Below are 19,456 nucleotides of genomic sequence, written 5' to 3' on the forward strand. Positions count from 1 at the left end.
ATGCAGCTGCAGCTTCTCATTTAGTGATATACATAATCTATATGAGAAGAGAGGAGGGGGATGCAGCTTCTCATTCAGTGATATAGATAATCTATATGAGGGGAGAGGGGGGAAATGCAGCTGCAGCTTCTCATTCAGTGATATAGATAATATATATTAGGGGAGAGGAGGGGGATGCAGCTTCTCATTCAGTGATATAGATAATCTATATAAGGGGAGAGGAGGGGGATGCAGCTGCAGCTTCTCATTCAGTGATATAGATAATCTATATGAGGGGAGAGGAGGGAGATGCAGCTTCTCATTCAGTGATATAGATAATCTATATAAGGGGAGAGGAGGGGGATGCAGCTTCTCATTCAGTGATATAGATAATCTATATGAGGGGAGAGGAGGGGGATGCAGCTGCAGCTTCTCATTCAGTGATATAGATAATCTGTATGAGGGGAGAGGAGGGGGATGCAGCTGCAGCTTCTCATTCAGTGATATAGATAATCTATATGAGGGGAGAGGAGGGGGATGCAGCTTCTCATTCAGTGATATAGATAATCTGTATGAGGGGAGAGGAGGGGGATGCAGCTGCAGCTTCTCATTCAGTGATATAGATAATCTATATAAGGGGAGCGGAGGGGGATGCAGCTGCAGCTTCTCATTCAGTGATATAGATAATCTGTATGAGGGGAGAGGAGGGAAATGCAGCTGCAGCTTCTCATTCAGTGATATAGATAATCTATATAAGGGGAGAGGAGGGGGATGCAGCTTCTCAATCAGTGATATAGATAATCTGTATGAGGAAAGAGAAGGGGGATGTAGCTGCAGCTTCTCATTCAGTGATATAGATAATCTGTATGAGGGGAGAGAAGGGGGATGCAGCTGCAGCTTCTCCTTCAGTGATATAATCTATATGAGGGGAGAGGAGGGGGATGCAGCTTCTCATTCAGTGTATGGTTGTATGATCCCTATGATAGTCCGGGGGCGTCTTCTGATCCCACTGCGTCATCCCAGTGACCGGTGCTCCATGCTGTCACATGCTCCAAGATGGCGGTGGTCTTCTGGGGTCCTCACATGATGAGTAATGTGACACTTTCCATTGTATCCGGGTCTGAGATAAAATGTCTTCCAGGCGGCGCCGCTCCACAGACTGGATGAACTTATTTTCTCCATATAATAAATAGCAGGTTTAGGGCATCTCTTCTCTAAACTTTGTGTTCCTTTGTTGTTCTTCTTGGATACTATGAATTTCACCATTTGCCTTGTCAAGAAGCGTGGCCTTTAACACCATCCAATCATTGCGAACGGTGTGAATTTATATAGAGAGACTCTATTGGCCATCTGAACAGTTATTAATTGTCATATATTACCAGGCAGAATAACAGAGGAATGCACTATATATACTAATTACTAAAACGTGCTTGTCAGGATAGAAGACAAATCCTTTATAGAAGTTCTCTCCAAACTGTGAACCTGGTAGGTCAGTGGTCTCCAAACTGTGGACCTTGTAGGTCAGTGGTCTCCAAACTCAAGACCTTGTAGGTCAGTGGTCTCCAAACTGTGGACCTCTTAGATCAGTGGTCTCCATACTGCGGACCTTGTAGATCAGTGGTCCCCATACTGTGGACCTCGTAGATCCGTGGTCTCCAAACTGATGACCTCTTAGATCAGTGGTCTCCATACTTTGGATCTTGTAGATCAGTGGTCTTCATACTGTGAACCTTTTAGATCATTGGTCTCCATACTGTGAACCTTGTAGATCAGTGGTCTCCAAACTGTGGACCTTGTAGGTCAGTGATCTCCATACTGTGGACCTCATAGGTCAGTGGTCTCCTAACTGTGGACCTTGTAGGTCAGTGGTCTCCATACTGTGGACCTTGTAGATCAGTGGTCTCCATACTGCGGACCTCGTAGATCAGTGGTCTCCATACTGTGGACCTTGTAGATCAGTGGTCTCCATACTGCGGACCTTGTAGGTCAGTGGTCTCCATACTGTGGACTTCGTAGATCAGTGGTCTCCATACTGTGGACCTCGTAGGTCAGTGGTCTCTATACTGTGGACCTTGTAGGTCAGTGGTCTCCATACTGCGGACCTTGTAGATCAGTGGTCTCCATACTGTGGACCTAGTAGGTCAGTGGTCTCCATACTGCGGACCTCGTAGGTCATTGGTCTCCATACTGCGGACCTTGTAGATCAGTGGTCTCCATACTGCGGACCTTGTAGATCAGTGGTCTCCATACTGTGGACCTTGTAGATCAGTGGTCTCCATTCTGCGGACCTTGTAGGTCAGTGGTCTCCATACTGTTGACTTCGTAGATCTGTGGTCTCCATACTGTAGACCTTGTAGATCAGTGGTCTCCATACTGTGGACCTCATAGGTCATTGGTCTCCATACTGTGGACCTTTTAGATCAGTGGTCTCCATACTGCGGACCTTGTAGATCAGTGGTCTCCTTACTGTGGACCTCGTAGGTCAGTGGTCTCCATACTGTGGACCTTGTAGATCAGTGATCTTCATACTGTGAACCTTGTAGATCAGTGGTCTCCATACTGTGGACCTTGTAGATCAGTGGTCTCCATACTGCAGACCTTGTAGATCAGTGGTCTCCATACTGCGGAGTTCGTAGGTCTGTGGTCTCCATACTGTGGACCTTGTAGGTCAGTGGTCTCCATACTGCGGACCTTGTAGATAAGTGGTCTCCATGCTGTGGACCTCGTAGATCAGTGGTCTCCATACTGTGGACCTCAGGTCAGTGGTCTCCATACTGTGGACCTTGTAGGTCAGTGGTCTCCATACTGTGGACCTCGTAGGTCATTGGTCTCTATACTGTGGACCTTGTAGGTCAGTGGTCTCCATACTGTGGACCTTGTAGATCAGTGGTCTCCATACTGTGGACCTTGTAGATCAGTGGTCTCCATACTGTGGACCTTGTAGGTCAGTGGTCTCCATACTGTGGACTTCGTAGATCAGTGGTCTCCATACTGTGGACCTAGTAGGTCAGTGGTCTCCATACTGCAGTGATATAGATAATCTGTATGAGGAAAGAGAAGGGGGATGTAGCTGCAGCTTCTCATTCAGTGATATAGATAATCTGTATGAGGGGAGAGGAGGGGGATGCAGCTGCAGCTTCTCCTTCAGTGATATAATCTATATGAGGGGAGAGGAGGGGGATGCAGCTTCTCATTCAGTGTATGGTTGTATGATCCCTATGATAGTCCGGGGGCGTCTTCTGATCCCACTGCGTCATCCCAGTGACCGGTGCTCCATGCTGTCACATGCTCCAAGATGGCGGTGGTCTTCTGGGGTCCTCACATGATGAGTAATGTGACACTTTCCATTGTATCCGGGTCTGAGATAAAATGTCTTCCAGGCGGCGCCGCTCCACAGACTGGATGAACTTATTTTCTCCATATAATAAATAGCAGGTTTAGGGCATCTCTTCTCTAAACTTTGTGTTCCTTTGTTGTTCTTCTTGGATACTATGAATTTCACCATTTGCCTTGTCAAGAAGCGTGGCCTTTAACACCATCCAATCATTGCGAACGGTGTGAATTTATATAGAGAGACTCTATTGGCCATCTGAACAGTTATTAATTGTCATATATTACCAGGCAGAATAACAGAGGAATGCACTATATATACTAATTACTAAAACGTGCTTGTCAGGATAGAAGACAAATCCTTTATAGAAGTTCTCTCCAAACTGTGAACCTGGTAGGTCAGTGGTCTCCAAACTGTGGACCTTGTAGGTCAGTGGTCTCCAAACTCAAGACCTTGTAGGTCAGTGGTCTCCAAACTGTGGACCTCTTAGATCAGTGGTCTCCATACTGCGGACCTTGTAGATCAGTGGTCTCCATACTGTGGACCTCGTAGATCCGTGGTCTCCAAACTGATGACCTCTTAGATCAGTGGTCTCCATACTTTGGATCTTGTAGATCAGTGGTCTTCATACTGTGAACCTTTTAGATCATTGGTCTCCATACTGTGAACCTTGTAGATCAGTGGTCTCCAAACTGTGGACCTTGTAGGTCAGTGATCTCCATACTGTGGACCTCATAGGTCAGTGGTCTCCTAACTGTGGACCTTGTAGGTCAGTGGTCTCCAAACTCAAGACCTTGTAGGTCAGTGGTCTCCAAACTGTGGACCTCTTAGATCAGTGGTCTCCATACTGCGGACCTTGTAGATCAGTGGTCTCCATACTGTGGACCTCGTAGATCCGTGGTCTCCAAACTGATGACCTCTTAGATCAGTGGTCTCCATACTTTGGATCTTGTAGATCAGTGGTCTTCATACTGTGAACCTTGTAGATCATTGGTCTCCATACTGTGAACCTTGTAGATCAGTGGTCTCCAAACTGCGGACCTTGTAGGTCAGTGATCTCCATACTGTGGACCTCATAGGTCAGTGGTCTCCTAACTGTGGACCTTGTAGGTCAGTGGTCTCCATACTGTGGACCTTGTAGATCAGTGGTCTCCATACTGCGGACCTCGTAGATCAGTGGTCTCCATACTGTGGACCTTGTAGATCAGTGGTCTCCATACTGTGGACCTTTTAGGTCAGTGGTCTCCATACTGTGGACTTCGTAGATCAGTTGTCTCCATACTGTGGACCTCGTAGGTCAGTGGTCTCTATACTGTGGACCTTGTAGGTCAGTGGTCTCCATACTGTGGACCTTGTAGATCAGTGGTCTCCATACTGTGAACCTTGTAGATCAGTGGTCTCCGTACTGCGGACCTTGTAGGTCAGTGGTCTCCATACTGTGGACTTCGTAGATCAGTGGTCTCCATACTGTGGACCTAGTAGGTCAGTGGTCTCCATACTGCGGACCTCGTAGATCATTGGTCTCCATACTGTGGACCTTGTAGATCAGTGGTCTCCATACTGTGGACCTTGTAGATCAGTGGTCTCCATACTGCGGACCTTGTAGATCAGTGGCCTCCATACTGTGGACTTCGTAGATCAGTGGTCTCCTTACTGTGGACCTAGTAGGTCAGTGGTCTCCATACTGCGGACCTCGTAGGTCATTGGTCTCCATACTGCGGACCTTGTAGATCAGTGGTCTCCATACTGCGGACCTTGTAGATCAGTGGTCTCCATACTGTGGACCTTGTAGATCAGTGGTCTCCATTCTGCGTACCTTGTAGGTCAGTGGTCTCCATACTGTTGACTTCGTAGATCAGTGGTCTCCATACTGTAGACCTGTAGATCAGTGGTCTCCATACTGTGGACCTCATAGGTCATTGGTCTCCATACTGTGGACCTTTTAGATCAGTGGTCTCCATACTGCGGACCTTGTAGGTCAGTGGTCTCCTTACTGTGGACCTCGTAGGTCAGTGGTCTCCATACTGTGGACCGTGTAGATCAGTGATCTTCATACTGTGAACCTTGTAGATCAGTGGTCTCCATACTGCGGACCTTGTAGATCAGTGGTCTCCATACTGCGGACCTTGTAGATCAGTGGTCTCCATACTGTGGACCTTGTAGATCAGTGGTCTCCATTCTGCGTACCTTGTAGGTCAGTGGTCTCCATACTGTTGACTTCGTAGATCAGTGGTCTCCATACTGTAGACCTTGTAGATCAGTGGTCTCCATACTGTGGACCTCATAGGTCATTGGTCTCCATACTGTGGACCTTTTAGATCAGTGGTCTCCATACTGCGGACCTTGTAGGTCAGTGGTCTCCTTACTGTGGACCTCGTAGGTCAGTGGTCTCCATACTGTGGACTTTGTAGATCAGTGGTCTTCATACTGTGAACCTTGTAGATCAGTGGTCTACATACTGTGAACCTTGTAGATCAGTGGTCTACATACTGTGAACCTTGTAGATCAGTGGTCTCCATACTGCGGACCTTGTAGATCAGTGGTCTCCATGCTGTGGACCTCGTAGATCAGTGGTCTCCATACTGTGTACCTCGTAGGTCAGTGGTCTCCATACTGTGGACCTCGTAGATCAGTGGTCTCCATACTGTGGACCTCGTAGGTCAGTGGTCTCCATACTGTGGACCTCGTAGATCAGTGGTCTCCATACTGTGGACCTCGTAGGTCAGTGGTCTCCATACTGTGGACCTCATAGGTCAGTATCAACCTATAATAACCTTACCACTATAGTAGAACACAATACATCATGCAAGAATTTGATTAATATGCATTTCATTGATATCCAAAAATGTATTAATTCCTGTAACAACCAAAGAAATCCCTACCCTAAAACATGTTCACACAAGACAAAACTCAGTGGGGGAAACACCGCAGAAAAAAATTCCATGATAGTGAAAAGATGGTAAACACGATATTAAAGTGCGGTTATAGTGCAAATAAAGTGCATCCAAAAATAATGTATAAATATGTGAATAGAACCTCAGATCAATAATGTCACCAAAAATAATAATCCCAAGTGCACCTAAGAGTAATACCAACCCCTGAATAATGGCCGCCATGTTTATCCTTTACAAAATACCCCACATTTTGGGGCGTTGTGTTACATAAATGCTCTTGTGTTTATGGTTTATTAACCATTTGTCTTCTCTTGTAGGTTTTGTATGCAGAAAAGTATCAAGCTGGTGCCCGGCGTCACCCTGGACCTCATCGAGAAGTAAGTGAAGGTTCAGTGTATTATAAGACGTTCTCCATTGGGGGGCGTCACCTTGGTGGCTGATGCCGGGGGCTTATCCCCCTCGAGGAGTTCCGTGCCCTTCTCCTATGGTCGTATGCTTTACCCTCAGTCATAGTAAAGGTTTATGGGGCCCTAAGAATCTACACGGTCTCCTACTCTCCTGTTCACACAGATGACCGCACCATGGTATCAATATAGCCGCTCCCTCTGGGTTCACGCAGGGTTAATGCTGCATGTTTACCCCATAGAGTAGAGATGCTGACATATATACATTCAGGCCACTTCTCTACATACGTGTCAGTGCTATGAAGAGGGGCAAAATAATGTCCGTACAGCGCAGAGAATGAGAATTGTCTTTTTAATGGCACGTATGAAAAGGGGGTTCTATGCTCTGATACACTGTGGTACACTGCTGAGCACCATAGTTAAACCCAAGGAGCTTACAATCCTTTAAGGATACTGATGGGTCCAGCTTGTACCAACCACCTCTAAATGATGTCTCCCCAGTGGTTGTAGACCATGACCCTTCACCAGTAAACCCCCAGGACTCCCAGTGTATGAGTGTAGAGTCCTGGTTGGGTCCTGAAGAGAAGCTCCCATTACCTGGAGCAACCGGTAGAAGACGGATCTGAGGGGCAGGAGGTGAACGGGACGGGCGTCCTTCTCGATTCTTACTCTGTTACCTTCTGGTCAATGCTGAAGGTATTTTTTCCGTTCATTTCCATGGGTCTTATGATACCGGTTTGGACAATAGAATTTTTGTGATTTGCCCCATAATTTGGTGCCCACTATGGGAATGATTGGACATCCCGGTGGCCCAGTATTGTGAATCTGTAAGTTGTTCACCTTTGTTTTTTGGTTGCGAGGTCTTATAACCTTGATGGTTACTAGTGTTGTTGGGATCCCAGTATGATCGTTCCTCCAGTTGGCACCACATGTGGTTGGGACAGCTCCTCCCCAGGCAGCTGAATATCCATGATCCCTTCAAAATGGTGGCGCTTAGAATTTTTGTTATGGCCATTTCGTGGTTTGGGGGGTAGGTTGGCGGGCCAATAGGGGTTCCCCAGGGGTCTACTAGATAACACTAGAGTTTTGACATTAAGGTTAATCTCCAACTACAGTGAAGAATACGACACTTTTAAGTTTAACCCCTTGCTGCATATGGACATTTATAAACGCCCATAAGCGGCTCCCAAGGTATAACGCACGCTCAGCAGGTGACTGTGCATCATACCCAGTGGGTCCCGGTTGCTATAAGCAGGACATTGTTGATCAGGCTGATGTCCGGTAGTGATGGGCAGTATACCGGTTCATACTGAAAAAAAAATTCCTGCGCGATATTCATTTTTGCCCATACCGCATTACCGGTTGGGCCCCTCCCCCCCTCGAATTAGTGAATTATCAGCCGCAGCGTGCTGTCCCCACATCGAGGAACTATTCATATGTGACCCGCGAGCACTGTTCTGCTTTTCTTCTGCCCCCCCCCCCCAATGAATTATCCGCTGCGCTGTCCCCACATCTGTCCCCACAAGCGCTCCTCTATTCATCCTCCTATGAGTTGCGGCGGCTAGAAATCTGTACTGTACTACAAATAACGTTTCCCGAGCTGCAAAAATAAACATAATAAACTTCCGACGTTACCGGCTTCAGCCGTCAGCCTATCACTGGCCACAGCGATGTCCCGCCCCGGCCGCTGATAGGCTGAGCCCACTGTCATGTAAGGAGAAGGCAGCTTCATACATGACAGTGCGCTCAGCCTATCACCGGCCACAGCAATGTCCTGCCCCGGCCGATGATAGGCTGAGCCCACTGTCATGTAAGGAGAAGGCCGGCTTCATACATGACAGTGCGCTCAACCTATCACTGGCCACAGCAATGTCCCGCCCTGGCCGATGATAGGCTGAGCCCACTGTCATGCAAGGAGAAGGCCGGCTTCATACATGACAGTGCGCTCAGCCTATCACCGGCCACAGCAATGTCCCGCCCCGGCCGATGATAGGCTGAGCCCACTGTCATGCAAGGAGAAGGCCGGCTTCATACATGACAGTGCGCTCAGCCTATCAGCGGCCACAGCAATGTCCCGCCCCGGCCGATGATAGGCTGAGCCCACTGTCATGTAAGGAGAAGGCCGGCTTCATACATGACAGTGCGCTCAGCCTATCACCGGCCACAGCAATGTCCCGCCCCGGCCGATGATAGGCTGAGCCCACTGTCATGTAAGGAGAAGGCCGGCTTCATACATGACAGTGCGCTCAGCCTATCACCGGCCACAGAAATGTCCCGCCCCGACCGCTGATAGGCTGAGCCCACTGTCATGTAAGGAGAAGGCCGGCTTCATACATGACAGTGCTCTCAGCCTATCACTGGCCACAGCAATGTCCCGCCCTGGCCGATGATAGGCTGAGCCCACTGTCATGTAAGGAGAAGGCCGGCTTCATACATGACAGTGCGCTCAGCCTATCACCGGCCACAGAAATGTCCCGCCCCGGCCGATGATAGGCTGAGCCCACTGTCATGTAAGGAGAAGGCCGGCTTCATACATGACAGTGCGCTCAGCCTATCACCGGCCACAGAAATGTCCCGCCCCGACCGCTGATAGGCTGAGCCCACTGTCATGTAAGGAGAAGGCCGGCTTCATACATGAGAGTGCTCTCAGGGGGGGGGGGGGGGGATACCGTTAAATACCGTGGAACCGCCATCACTTTCAAAAATACTGTGATGCACGTTTTTGCTCATACGCCCAGCTCTTATGTCCGGCATGAACTCTTTAGACTCGACAATCAAAGTTGTTTGTTGCGTCTAAAGTGAAAGTAAAAGCTTCGCGGCAGCTCAGTTGGGCTGATTGGGACCATCGTGGTAAAATCGCGATGTCCTGATCAGCTAGAACGCAACAGGAGGGTGCCTTACCTGCCTCCTGCGCATCCGATCAGCGATTGATTGTCCCAAGCCTGAAATCCAGGCTTCAGCAATCAACCACCGACAACACTGATCAATGCAATGGCAGTGATCAGTGTATTGAATCAATGTACTGCATGTTATAGTCCCCTATGAGATAATGATCAGTGTCAGATATCAGCGTGTGCATTGTTATAGTCTCCTATGGGATAACAATGATCAGTGTAAGAGATCAGTGTGTGCAGTGTTATAGTCTCCTATGGGATAACAATGATCAGTGTGTGCAGTATTATAGTCTAATTTGGGATAACAATGATCAGTGTGTACAGTGTTATAGTCCCCTATGGGATAACAATGATCAGTGTGGGAAGTGTTATGGTCTCCTATGGGATAACAATGATCAGTATTAGAGAAGTGTGTGTGCAGTGTTATAGTCCCCTATCTGATGACAATGATTAGTATAAGAGATCAGTGTGTGCAGTGTTATGGTCTCCTATGGGATAACAATAATCAGTGTGTGCAGTGTTATAGTCTCCTATGGGATAACAATGATCAGTATAAGAGATTAGTGTGTGCAGTGTTATAGTATCCTATGGGATAATAATGATCAGTATAAGAGATCAGTGTGTACAGTGTTATATATCTTATGGGATAATAATGATCAGTATAAGAGATCAGTGTGTGCAGTGTTATAGTCTCCTATGGGATAACAATGATCAGTGTGTGCAGTGTTATAGCCCCCTATGGGATAACAATGATCAGTGTGTACAGTGTTATAGTCCCCTATGGGATAACAATGATCAGTGTGTGCAGTGTTATGGTCTCCTATGGGATAACAATGATCAGTATAAGAGATCAGTGTGTGCAGTGTTATAGCCCCCTATGGGATAATAATGATCAGTATAAGAGATCAGTGTGTGCAGTGTTATAGTCTCCTATGGGATAACAATGATCAGTATAAGAGATCAGTGTGTGCAGTGTTATAGGTCCCTATGGGATAATAATTATCAGTATAAGAGATCAGTGTGTGCAGTGTTATAGTCTCCTATGGGATAACAATGATCAGTATAAGAGATCAGTGTGTGCAGTGTTATAGGTCCCTATGGGATAACAATGATCAGTATAAGAGATCAGTGTGCAGTGTTATAGTCTCCTATGGGATAATAATGATCAGTATAAGAGATCAGTGTGTGCAGTGTTATAGTCTCCTATGGGATAACAATGATCAGTATAAGAGATCAGTGTGTGCAGTGTTATTGGTCCCTATGGGATAATAATGATCAGTATAAGAGATCAGTGTGTGCAGTGTTATTGGTCCCTATGGGATAATAATGATCAGTATAAGAGATCAGTGTGTGCAGTGTTATTGGTCCCTATGGGATAATAATGATCAGTATAAGAGATCAGCGTGTGCAGTGTTATAGTCTCCTATGGGATAACAATGATCAGTATAAGAGATCAGCGTGTGCAGTGTTATAGTCTCCTATGGGATAACAATGATCAGTATAAGAGATCAGTGTGTGCAGTGTTATAGTCTCCTATGGGATAACAATGATCAGTATAAGAGATCAGTGTGTGCAGTGTTATAGTCTCCTATGGGATAATAATGATCAGTATAAGAGATCAGTATGTGCAGTGTTATAGTCTCCTATGGGATAATAATGATCAGTATAAGAGATCAGTGTGTGCAGTGTTATAGTCTCCTATGGGATAATAATGATCAGTATAAGAGATCAGTGTGTGCAGTGTTATAGGTCCCTATGGGATAATAATGATCAGTATAAGAGATCAGTGTGTGTAGTGTTATAGTCTCCTATGGGATAACAATGATCAGTATAAGAGATCAGTGTGTGCAGTGTTATACTGATCATTATTATCCCATAGGAGACTATAACACTGCACACACTGATCTCTTATACTGATCATTATTATCCCATAGGAGACTATAAGAGATCAGTGTGATCAGTGTTATAGTCTCCTATGGGATAACAATGATCAGTATAAGAGATCAGTGTGTGCAGTCTTATAGTCTCCTGTATATAACACTGCAAAAAACAAAGTGAAAAAAAAAGTTACTAAAGATCATTTAACCCCTTCCCTCATAAAAGTTTGAATCACTGTTACGCCGAGCGCTCCGGGTCCCCGCTCCTCCCCGGAGCGCTCGCGGCGTTCACCTTCTCGCAGCGCCCCGGTCGGACCCGCTGACCGGGAGCGCTGCATTAATGTCACCGGCAGGGATGCGACCTGCTTAGCAGGAGGCGCCCGCTCGCGGCTCGCATCCCAGTCTCCTTACCCGTCCTGTCCTCCGACGGCTCAGTCCCGCTCCCTAGGGCGCGTGCCGGCTCTCTGCGATTTAAAGGGCCAGTGCACCTCTGATTGGCGCCTGGCCCAATTAGTGCTCACACCTGTGCTCTCTCTATATAACCTCACTTCCACTTCCCTGTATTGCCGGATCTTGTTGCCATTGTGCCAGTGAAAGCGTTTCCTTGTGTGTTCCTAGCCTGTGTTCCAGACCTCCTGCCGTTGCCCCTGACTACGATCCTTGCTGCCTGCCCTGACCTTCTGCTACGTCCGACCTTGCTCTTGCCTTGTACCGCGTTTATCTCATCCGTCAGCTGGGGTTGAGTCGCTATCGGGTGGAACGACCTGGGGGTTACCTGCCGCAGCAAGTCCATCCCGCTTTGCGGCGGGCTCTGGTGAAGACCAGTAGCCCCTTAGACTCCGTTTCCCTGGTACGGCCCACGTCATCACCCCACTGACACAGAGGATCCACCACCAGTATCCTCACAGTATCCGGATCCTGACAATCACCCCCCTTTTCCCATTAAAAAAAAAGTGTAAATAAAAATCATATGTGGTATATATCGTTAATTAAACCGCAGGGTTCAATGATTATTTTTTCCGTTTCGCTGTAGATTTTTAGGTAAAATGACTGATGTTACAAAGTAGAATTGGTGGCGCAAAAAAATAAGAATCATATGGATTTTTAGGTGCAAGATTGAAAGGGATATGATTTTTTAAAAGGTAAGGAGGAAAAAACAAAAGTGCAAAAATTGAAAATCACCAAGGAATGAAGGGGGTTAAGCAGTCTGGGAGCCGCAGCGCCTTGTGATCGCTCAGTCTGGAAGCCGCAGCGCCTTGTGATCGCTCAGTCTGGGACCCGCAGCGCCTAGTGATCGCTCAGTCTGGGACCCGCAGGGCCTTGTGATCGCTCAGTCTGGGAGCCGCAGCGCCTTGTGATCGCTCAATCTGGGAGCCGCAGCGCTTGTGATCGCTCAGTCTGGGAGCCGCAGCCCTTGTGATCGCTCAGTCTGGGAGCCGCAGCCCTTGTGATCGCTCAGTCTAGGAGCTGCAGCACTTGTGATCGCTCAGTCTGGGAGCCGCAGCGCCTTGTGATCGCTCAGTCTGGGAGCCGCAGTGCTTGTGATCGCTCAGTCTGGGAGCCGCAGCGCCTTGTGATCGCTCAGTCTGGGAGCCGCAGTGCTTGTGATCGCTCAGTCTGGGAGCCGCAGCCCTTGTGATCGCTCAGTCTGGGAGCCGCAGCCCTTGTGATCGCTCAGTCTAGGAGCTGCAGCACTTGTGATCGCTCAGTCTGGGAGCCGCAGTGCTTGTGATCGCTCAGTCTGGGAGCCGCAGCGCCTTGTGATCGCTCAGTCTGGTAGCCACAGCGCCTTGTGATTGCTCAGTCTGGGAGCCGCAGCGCCTTGTGATCGCTCAGTCTGGGAGCCGCAGTGCTTGTGATCGCTCAGTCTGGGAGCCGCAGCGCCTTGTGATCGCTCAGTCTGGTAGCCACAGCGCCTTGTGATCGCTCAGTCTGGGAGCCGAAGCGCTTGTGATCGCTCAGTCTAGGAGCCGCAGCGCCTTGTGATTGCTCAGTCTGGGAGTCACAGCGCCTTGTGATCGCTCAGTCTGGGAGCCGCAGTGCTTGTGATCGCTCAGTCTGGGAGCCGCAGCGCCTTGTGATCGCTCAGTCTGGTAGCCACAGCGCCTTGTGATCGCTCAGTCTGGGAGCCGAAGCGCTTGTGATCGCTCAGTCTAGGAGCCGCAGCGCCTTGTGATTGCTCAGTCTGGGAGCCACAGCGCCTTGTGATCGTTCAGTCTGGGAGCCGCAGCGCTTTGTGATCCCGCCGCCTGCTTGGCAGCTTCAGGTTTTGTTCTCTTTCCTGATTGATTGGAGAATTGGAGGAACCCCGACCTCAGCCATGTTAATTCATTCCAGTAATGACATGAGGACGCAGCGAGTGGCTTGTTTGCCATCGACTCTTAATTGCCTCGAGACGCTGCGCATGGAAACGTATTCGCAGCATTTTCAGTTTTTAAGTCTCATGAAATGAAGTTACCAGGAGATCAAGGCTCCTCTGGTTTTCGCTCTCTTGCCGCCCCAGCTGTTTACTTATATCTCTCCATTGCAGTGTTTCCCAACCAGCATTCCCCCAGCTGTTGCAAAACTACAACTCGGCTGTCCGGGCATGATGGGAATTGTAGTTTTGCAATTGCGAGTGGGCCGCAACAATAGCGGCTCATAGTGGGAACACCACAGTGGTCTGACAACCCCAATGTTCCCTAACCTAGACCCAGTGTCACCCCAACAATGGCCGCCGCTCAGCCCCACACCAGAGGGAACAGATATGGACCTTTCTAAATTACAGGGATGTGTTCTCTTTAAGATCCATTCATGAAGCATAAAACACAAAGTGACGGCCCCGGCACATGTATGATAATAGGTTCTCCACGTAGTTAAGGACATGTTTTCTGGATCTGACTGAAGGAATCCTGAGCTCCCTGCGCGGCCACAATGAAAGTCCCCCCCCCCCCTCTGTTATGCCGCACCCCCACATTACCATACAGATTACCATCTCCGGATACATGGGAGAGATCTGCAGATATATTACTAATGATGAATACATTACCGCCAACATCCACCTCCTCCATGTATGTCAGCACATCATAGAAAACGCTGCATCGGATGAATAAGTCGAGAGGTAGGAGGATCTCCACCCCAAGAGACGTCACCGCCAGCACTGCCCACCCACCACCTCCTTCACTCTGCTCAGCCGGATCAATAGGTAAAGTCCATTTAGACCAAACAAGGCAGAAGCTGAAATAGTCTGCGGCACTTACCAGGGCTTCTATAAAAGAGGAGCAACAGTTGTTTCACGCTATGCAGCGCTTCGTCACGGCTCAACCAGAAGGGTTGCCTCAGAATATACGGCGCGGCTCCGCTCACGGGACAGTAACATCGATGAGACCGTTATCCTTCATAAGTTTCTTTTTAATACTTTTATAATCTCTCTTCATGTGGTTCTGAACTTCACTCCCATAATGCTTCAGAGCAGAGCCCGCCTCTTTCCTGTGGGAGGAGCTTTCTCCTGTGCTCTATATCGCCCTCTGTTGTGTGAAAAGTGACCACTATGTCTCTCTCGGCTCCATTGGGGGACCCAGACCATGGGTGTATGCTGCTGTCTCTAGGAGACTTGACACTATGGCAACAGAAAAGTTGGCTCCTCCCAGCAGGATATACCCGCCCACAGGCACCTGAGGTGATCCGTTTTATCTTAGTGTCTGCAGGAGGCAGACGCTGGTTTGGGTTCTCCTCAGATCAGGTCAAACATTTATTTTTTCAAGTTTAGGGACGTTTAGAATTTTATCTCCCTTTTCTGTTTTCAGGTGGGGACTTGCGTTCACATAGCGTTCACTGTTTCCCCATTTGCGATTGAGGGGGCACAGTCCTAGTGGATGTACTGTCAGCGCCTGGGGTTGTACCTCATGGGTCCGGGTCCCCCTGCCTCCCTGCTCGTCTCGCTGTTACAGCCCGGCATGATGCAGGTGACAAGAGCTGAAGACTTCTTGAGGTAAGTTCTTCTGACTGAGGGTATTTTCCCCCCCTTTATTCTTTCAGTTTTAGCTTTTCAACCCTTGGAGACCCCCCTTTTAGAGCCCAATTTTTTTAATTCTTTTCTTATGGTAGGGTTTTTCCTTCGAGGTAATACTCTGTACAGTGGTGTAGGACTTTTTATTCCAGTGCCTTAGTCTCTCCTTACAGCTCTCGGAGCGCCGGCTTCATGTATTCTTATGCCGCACTCCGCCAAAGCCTCCCTTCTCCCCGGACTAGCGTCGGGCCCCTCTGCTTCAGTCGCATCTAGGTTAGGCAACCGGAGCACAGGGTTCACGCGCTGCCGGCAGGACTGAATCATAATGGCTGCAGGTTTCTTCCCCCTCATGCGGTGCGAGCTCTTAAGCTCCGCCCACTGCGGCCGGCAGGGTTTTTTCTCTGCCTATCAGGCACAGGCCCGTGAAATGCCAGTTTTGTCTGCCAATTAACGCAGCAGCATGCCTCAGACCAATGGGAGGTTTCTATGGCCTTATTCTGGCCCCCTCCCCTCATTGGTTCCTATCTCCTTCCTTCCTCAGCTGCTGATTTTTTGCCAGGGACACAGAGTCCGGGTGAGATTGTTTCATCCTTTTTCCCTGCTATGTCCGTACAGAACTGTTCCTCCCTCAGGACAGATACCTGGAGCCCTGGTCACCTATTATACTTGCAAGGGCTTCAATTCTAAAATGTCTGGTTCTGCTGAACCCACTTGTTCCACCTGCACCCCCTGACCCCCTGGTATTTCTACTCAGGATGCTCCCCCCAGACCCTGTGGGCTCAACAATCCCTCCAGTCTTGGTATCCTCCCTCTCAGAGTCTATTTCTGACTTGGTGCAGGTCTCTCGTTCCGTGGTGACTGCCTTGGAGAGGTCCTCCTAACACCGGCCCTCCAGGGAGACCCGCTCTCCCTCTTACTATGTTAAACTCTCTCACAAGCATCATAGGGGTGTTTCCTTGGACTCATCCCCAGAGTCTTCTAGCAGTTGCAGGCGCTCCCCTCACAGGTGTCGCCCCTCTGCTCCAGCTTCCCGCACGCATCTCTCTTCCAGAGGACGGCTCCCCTGGTCACCACTCTGGATCTCCAGATCAGCGTACCAGGTCAGAGTGGCCTTCTTCCAAGGCTGCCTCCACTCATTCCCACTCTCCTGGGGAACTTGTAGATGAGGCTTCTGATTCTGCCTCTGACTCAGAGGACTGAACAGATACAAAGGACAGGGTGGACACATTGGTTTCAGCCATAAGAGACACCTTCCATCTAGAAGACCAAGGAACTTCGGACATAGCTCCAGAAGTTTCCTTTCACCATGCCCGACCAGCAGCCTTTCTGGAATCTGCCTGGAGGCACCCTGATAAGAAGTTTCAGGCAGCAAAGAAGGTCCAAGGACCTCATTGCTTGGTGGACCTCTCCTCCAATTGTTGATCCAAAATCTGCCGTTTGCTGATGCAGCCTCCTACAAGGATCCGGCGAACAAGAAAGTTTGCCTTTGAAGCAGCCGGTTCTTCCCTTCATCCAGCATTTGCTTCTGCCTGGGTATCTAAAGCCCTTTCAGTCTGGGCTTCCCAACTCCACCAGGGTATCCTTTCTGTGTCTCCCGCAGAAGACTTGGCTGATTTAACTCTCCAACTTTCCAAAGCTGGAGACTTTGTGTTCTGCTTCCATGCAGTCGGCCCGCTGTGCTGCCTTTGCCACAGGCAAACTGGGGGCCCTCTGTCGATCCATGTGGCTTAAAGCCTGGGATGCAGATGCCGCTTCCAAGAAGTCTCTGACTGAACTTCCCTTTACTGGTTCTCGGCTCTTTGGTAAGGTGACCGGGGGTAAAGGTTCCTTGCTACCTCAGAATAAGGCTCGCAGGACTGCTTTCCACAAGTCAACCTCCTTTCGGTCCTTTCGGACCTTTGGTGCCAATAAGGGGGCAAGGCAGGCTCCTTCGCGGGACAAGAAGGCTCCCTCCTTCCAAACCAGTTCTCCTGGAAATCGGACAACCGTTCCGGACGTTTTGCAGCCAAATTAGGCACCCGCAAACCCCCACCCGCAGATTTTTCTCGGGTGGGAGGTCGTCTGTTACTCTTCCGGGATGGCTTGGCCGCACGTTCAGGACTCCTGGGTCAGGGACGTGGTATCCAATGGTTACCGGATCGAGTTTGCCCGGTCCCCTTCTCTAGCAAAGGCTTTTCGAGGCGCACTAAAGTCCCTTCTCACTCAGTTTTCAAGGTTTTTACTCCAACCTCTTCGTGGTCCCCGAGAAAGGGGGTTCTGTACGCCCAATCTTAGATCTGAAGCGCCTCAACCAGCATCTTCTCCTTCGCCATTTCCGCATGGAGTCTCTCTGTGGATCGAGGGGAGTTTCTTTCTTCAGTGGACATCAGGGATACCTCAACATACCGATTTTCCCAGGACACCAGTGGTACCTCCGCTTTGCTGTCCCGGAAGACCATTTTCAGTTTGTGGCTCTCCCCTTCGGCCTGGCCACTGCTCCAAGGGTCTTCACCAAGGTCCTGGCGCCGGTGATCGGCCTTCTATCTGCACCCTCTGGGGCACTCCAGAAAGGGACCTCTTTGGGTCCCGCCACAACCAGAAAGTTCCCCTCTTTGTGACAAAGTCCCGGGACCCCTGAGCTCTGGCCGTGAATGCTCTGGTGATTCCTTGGTCAGGCTTCTCCCTACCCTATCGGTTTCCTCCTCTTCCTCTCCTTCCCAGGGTCCTGAGGAAGCTCAAAGCAGAAGGCGTTTCCTCCATTCTCGTGGCTCCGGACTGGCCTCGGAGGGCGTGGTACGCCGACGTTGTCCGGCTTCTGGACGACGTTCCGCTGCGCCTTCCACTTCGTCCAAACCTTCTCTCCCAGGGTCCCCTGTGCCACCCCATTTTAACGTTGCTGCATTTGACGACGTGGCGGTTGAGACAGCGATTCTAAGGGCCCGAGGTTTCTCAACCCAGGTGATTCGCACCATGCTCATGGCGCGCAAGCCCTCCTCCTCGAATATTTACCACCGTACCTGGCGATCTTATTTTCGTTGGTGTGAATCTCAGTCTTTTTCTCCAGTTGTGTTCTCCCTCCTCTGACTCCTTTCCTTTTTGCTGTCGGGGCTGGAACAACGATTGGCTCTCAGCTCCCTAAGGGGTCAGGTTTTGGCCCTTTCCATTATCTTCCAATGCCCTCTGGCGTCTGATTCTCATGTTCGGACTTTTCTTCAGGGAGTGGCCCTTACAGGTCCCCTACACCTCCTTGGGATCTGAATTTGGTCCTCTGCAGGGTGCTCCCTTTGAACCCCTCAGGGAGGTTTCCCTTCATCTCCTTTCCTGGAAGGTGGCGTTCCTTATTGAAATTGCCTCTATTAGACGAGTTTCGGGGTTGGCGGCTCTCTCCTGCCGCTCTCCCTTTCTAATCATCCACCAGGACAAGGTTGTTTTTCGTCTGGTTTCATCTTTTTTTAACCTAAGGTGGTTTCCTGTTTCTACCTCAATGAGGACATCGTCCTTCCGTCTTTTTGCCCCGCTCCATCTCATCCCAAGGAGCGTTTGCTCCATAAACTGGATGTGGTGGGGGCTGTACGAACCTACCTCTCGGTCACGTCTTCCTTTTGTCAATGTGACTCCTTTTTTGTTCTTACGGATGGTCGCCGTAAAGGTCAACCTGCTTCAAAGGACACCATTTTGCGGTGGATCAGGTCTGCCATTTCGGAAGCTTACCATTGTAAAGGGAAGACCCCTCCCTTCAAGGTTTCAGCTCATTCCACACGTTCTGTCGGAGATTCCTGGGCTCTCCGTCACAGGGCTTCGGCCTCACAAGTCTGTAAGGCGGCCCCCTGGTTGTCCTTGCACACTTTTACAAAATTCTACCAGGTTCATACCTTTGCATCCACTGATGCTGGTCTGGGCCATAAGGTGTTACAGGCGGCGTTGGTCCAGCCTGCCCCTTAACTGGATTATTTTGCCCACCCTAGGGATGGCTTTGGTACATCCCAAGGTCTGTTTCCCCTAATGGAGCCGTTGGAGAAAAGGAGATTTTTTGTTCTTACCGTAAAATCCTTTTCTCGGAGGATCCATTGGGGGACACAGCTCCGCCCTTTCTTTTGGTGTTCCTGGTTT

At 49.4% G+C, this 19,456-nt stretch overlaps 1 protein-coding gene across 1 annotated transcript in view; it reads left to right on the forward strand.

The window, feature by feature from the left end:
• LOC130296898 (regulatory-associated protein of mTOR-like) overlaps positions 1–19,456 on the forward strand; it is a 317,324-nt gene that overhangs the window by 268,582 nt on the left and 29,286 nt on the right. The window contains exon 7 of the mRNA XM_056548942.1: positions 6,522–6,581. Coding sequence (XP_056404917.1) covers positions 6,522–6,581 — 60 coding nt within the window. The remainder of the gene's footprint in view (positions 1–6,521; positions 6,582–19,456) is intronic.

Source organism: Hyla sarda, chromosome 12 (genome assembly GCF_029499605.1).
Source record: "Hyla sarda isolate aHylSar1 chromosome 12, aHylSar1.hap1, whole genome shotgun sequence".
In the NCBI taxonomy this organism is placed as follows: domain Eukaryota; kingdom Metazoa; phylum Chordata; class Amphibia; order Anura; family Hylidae; genus Hyla; species Hyla sarda.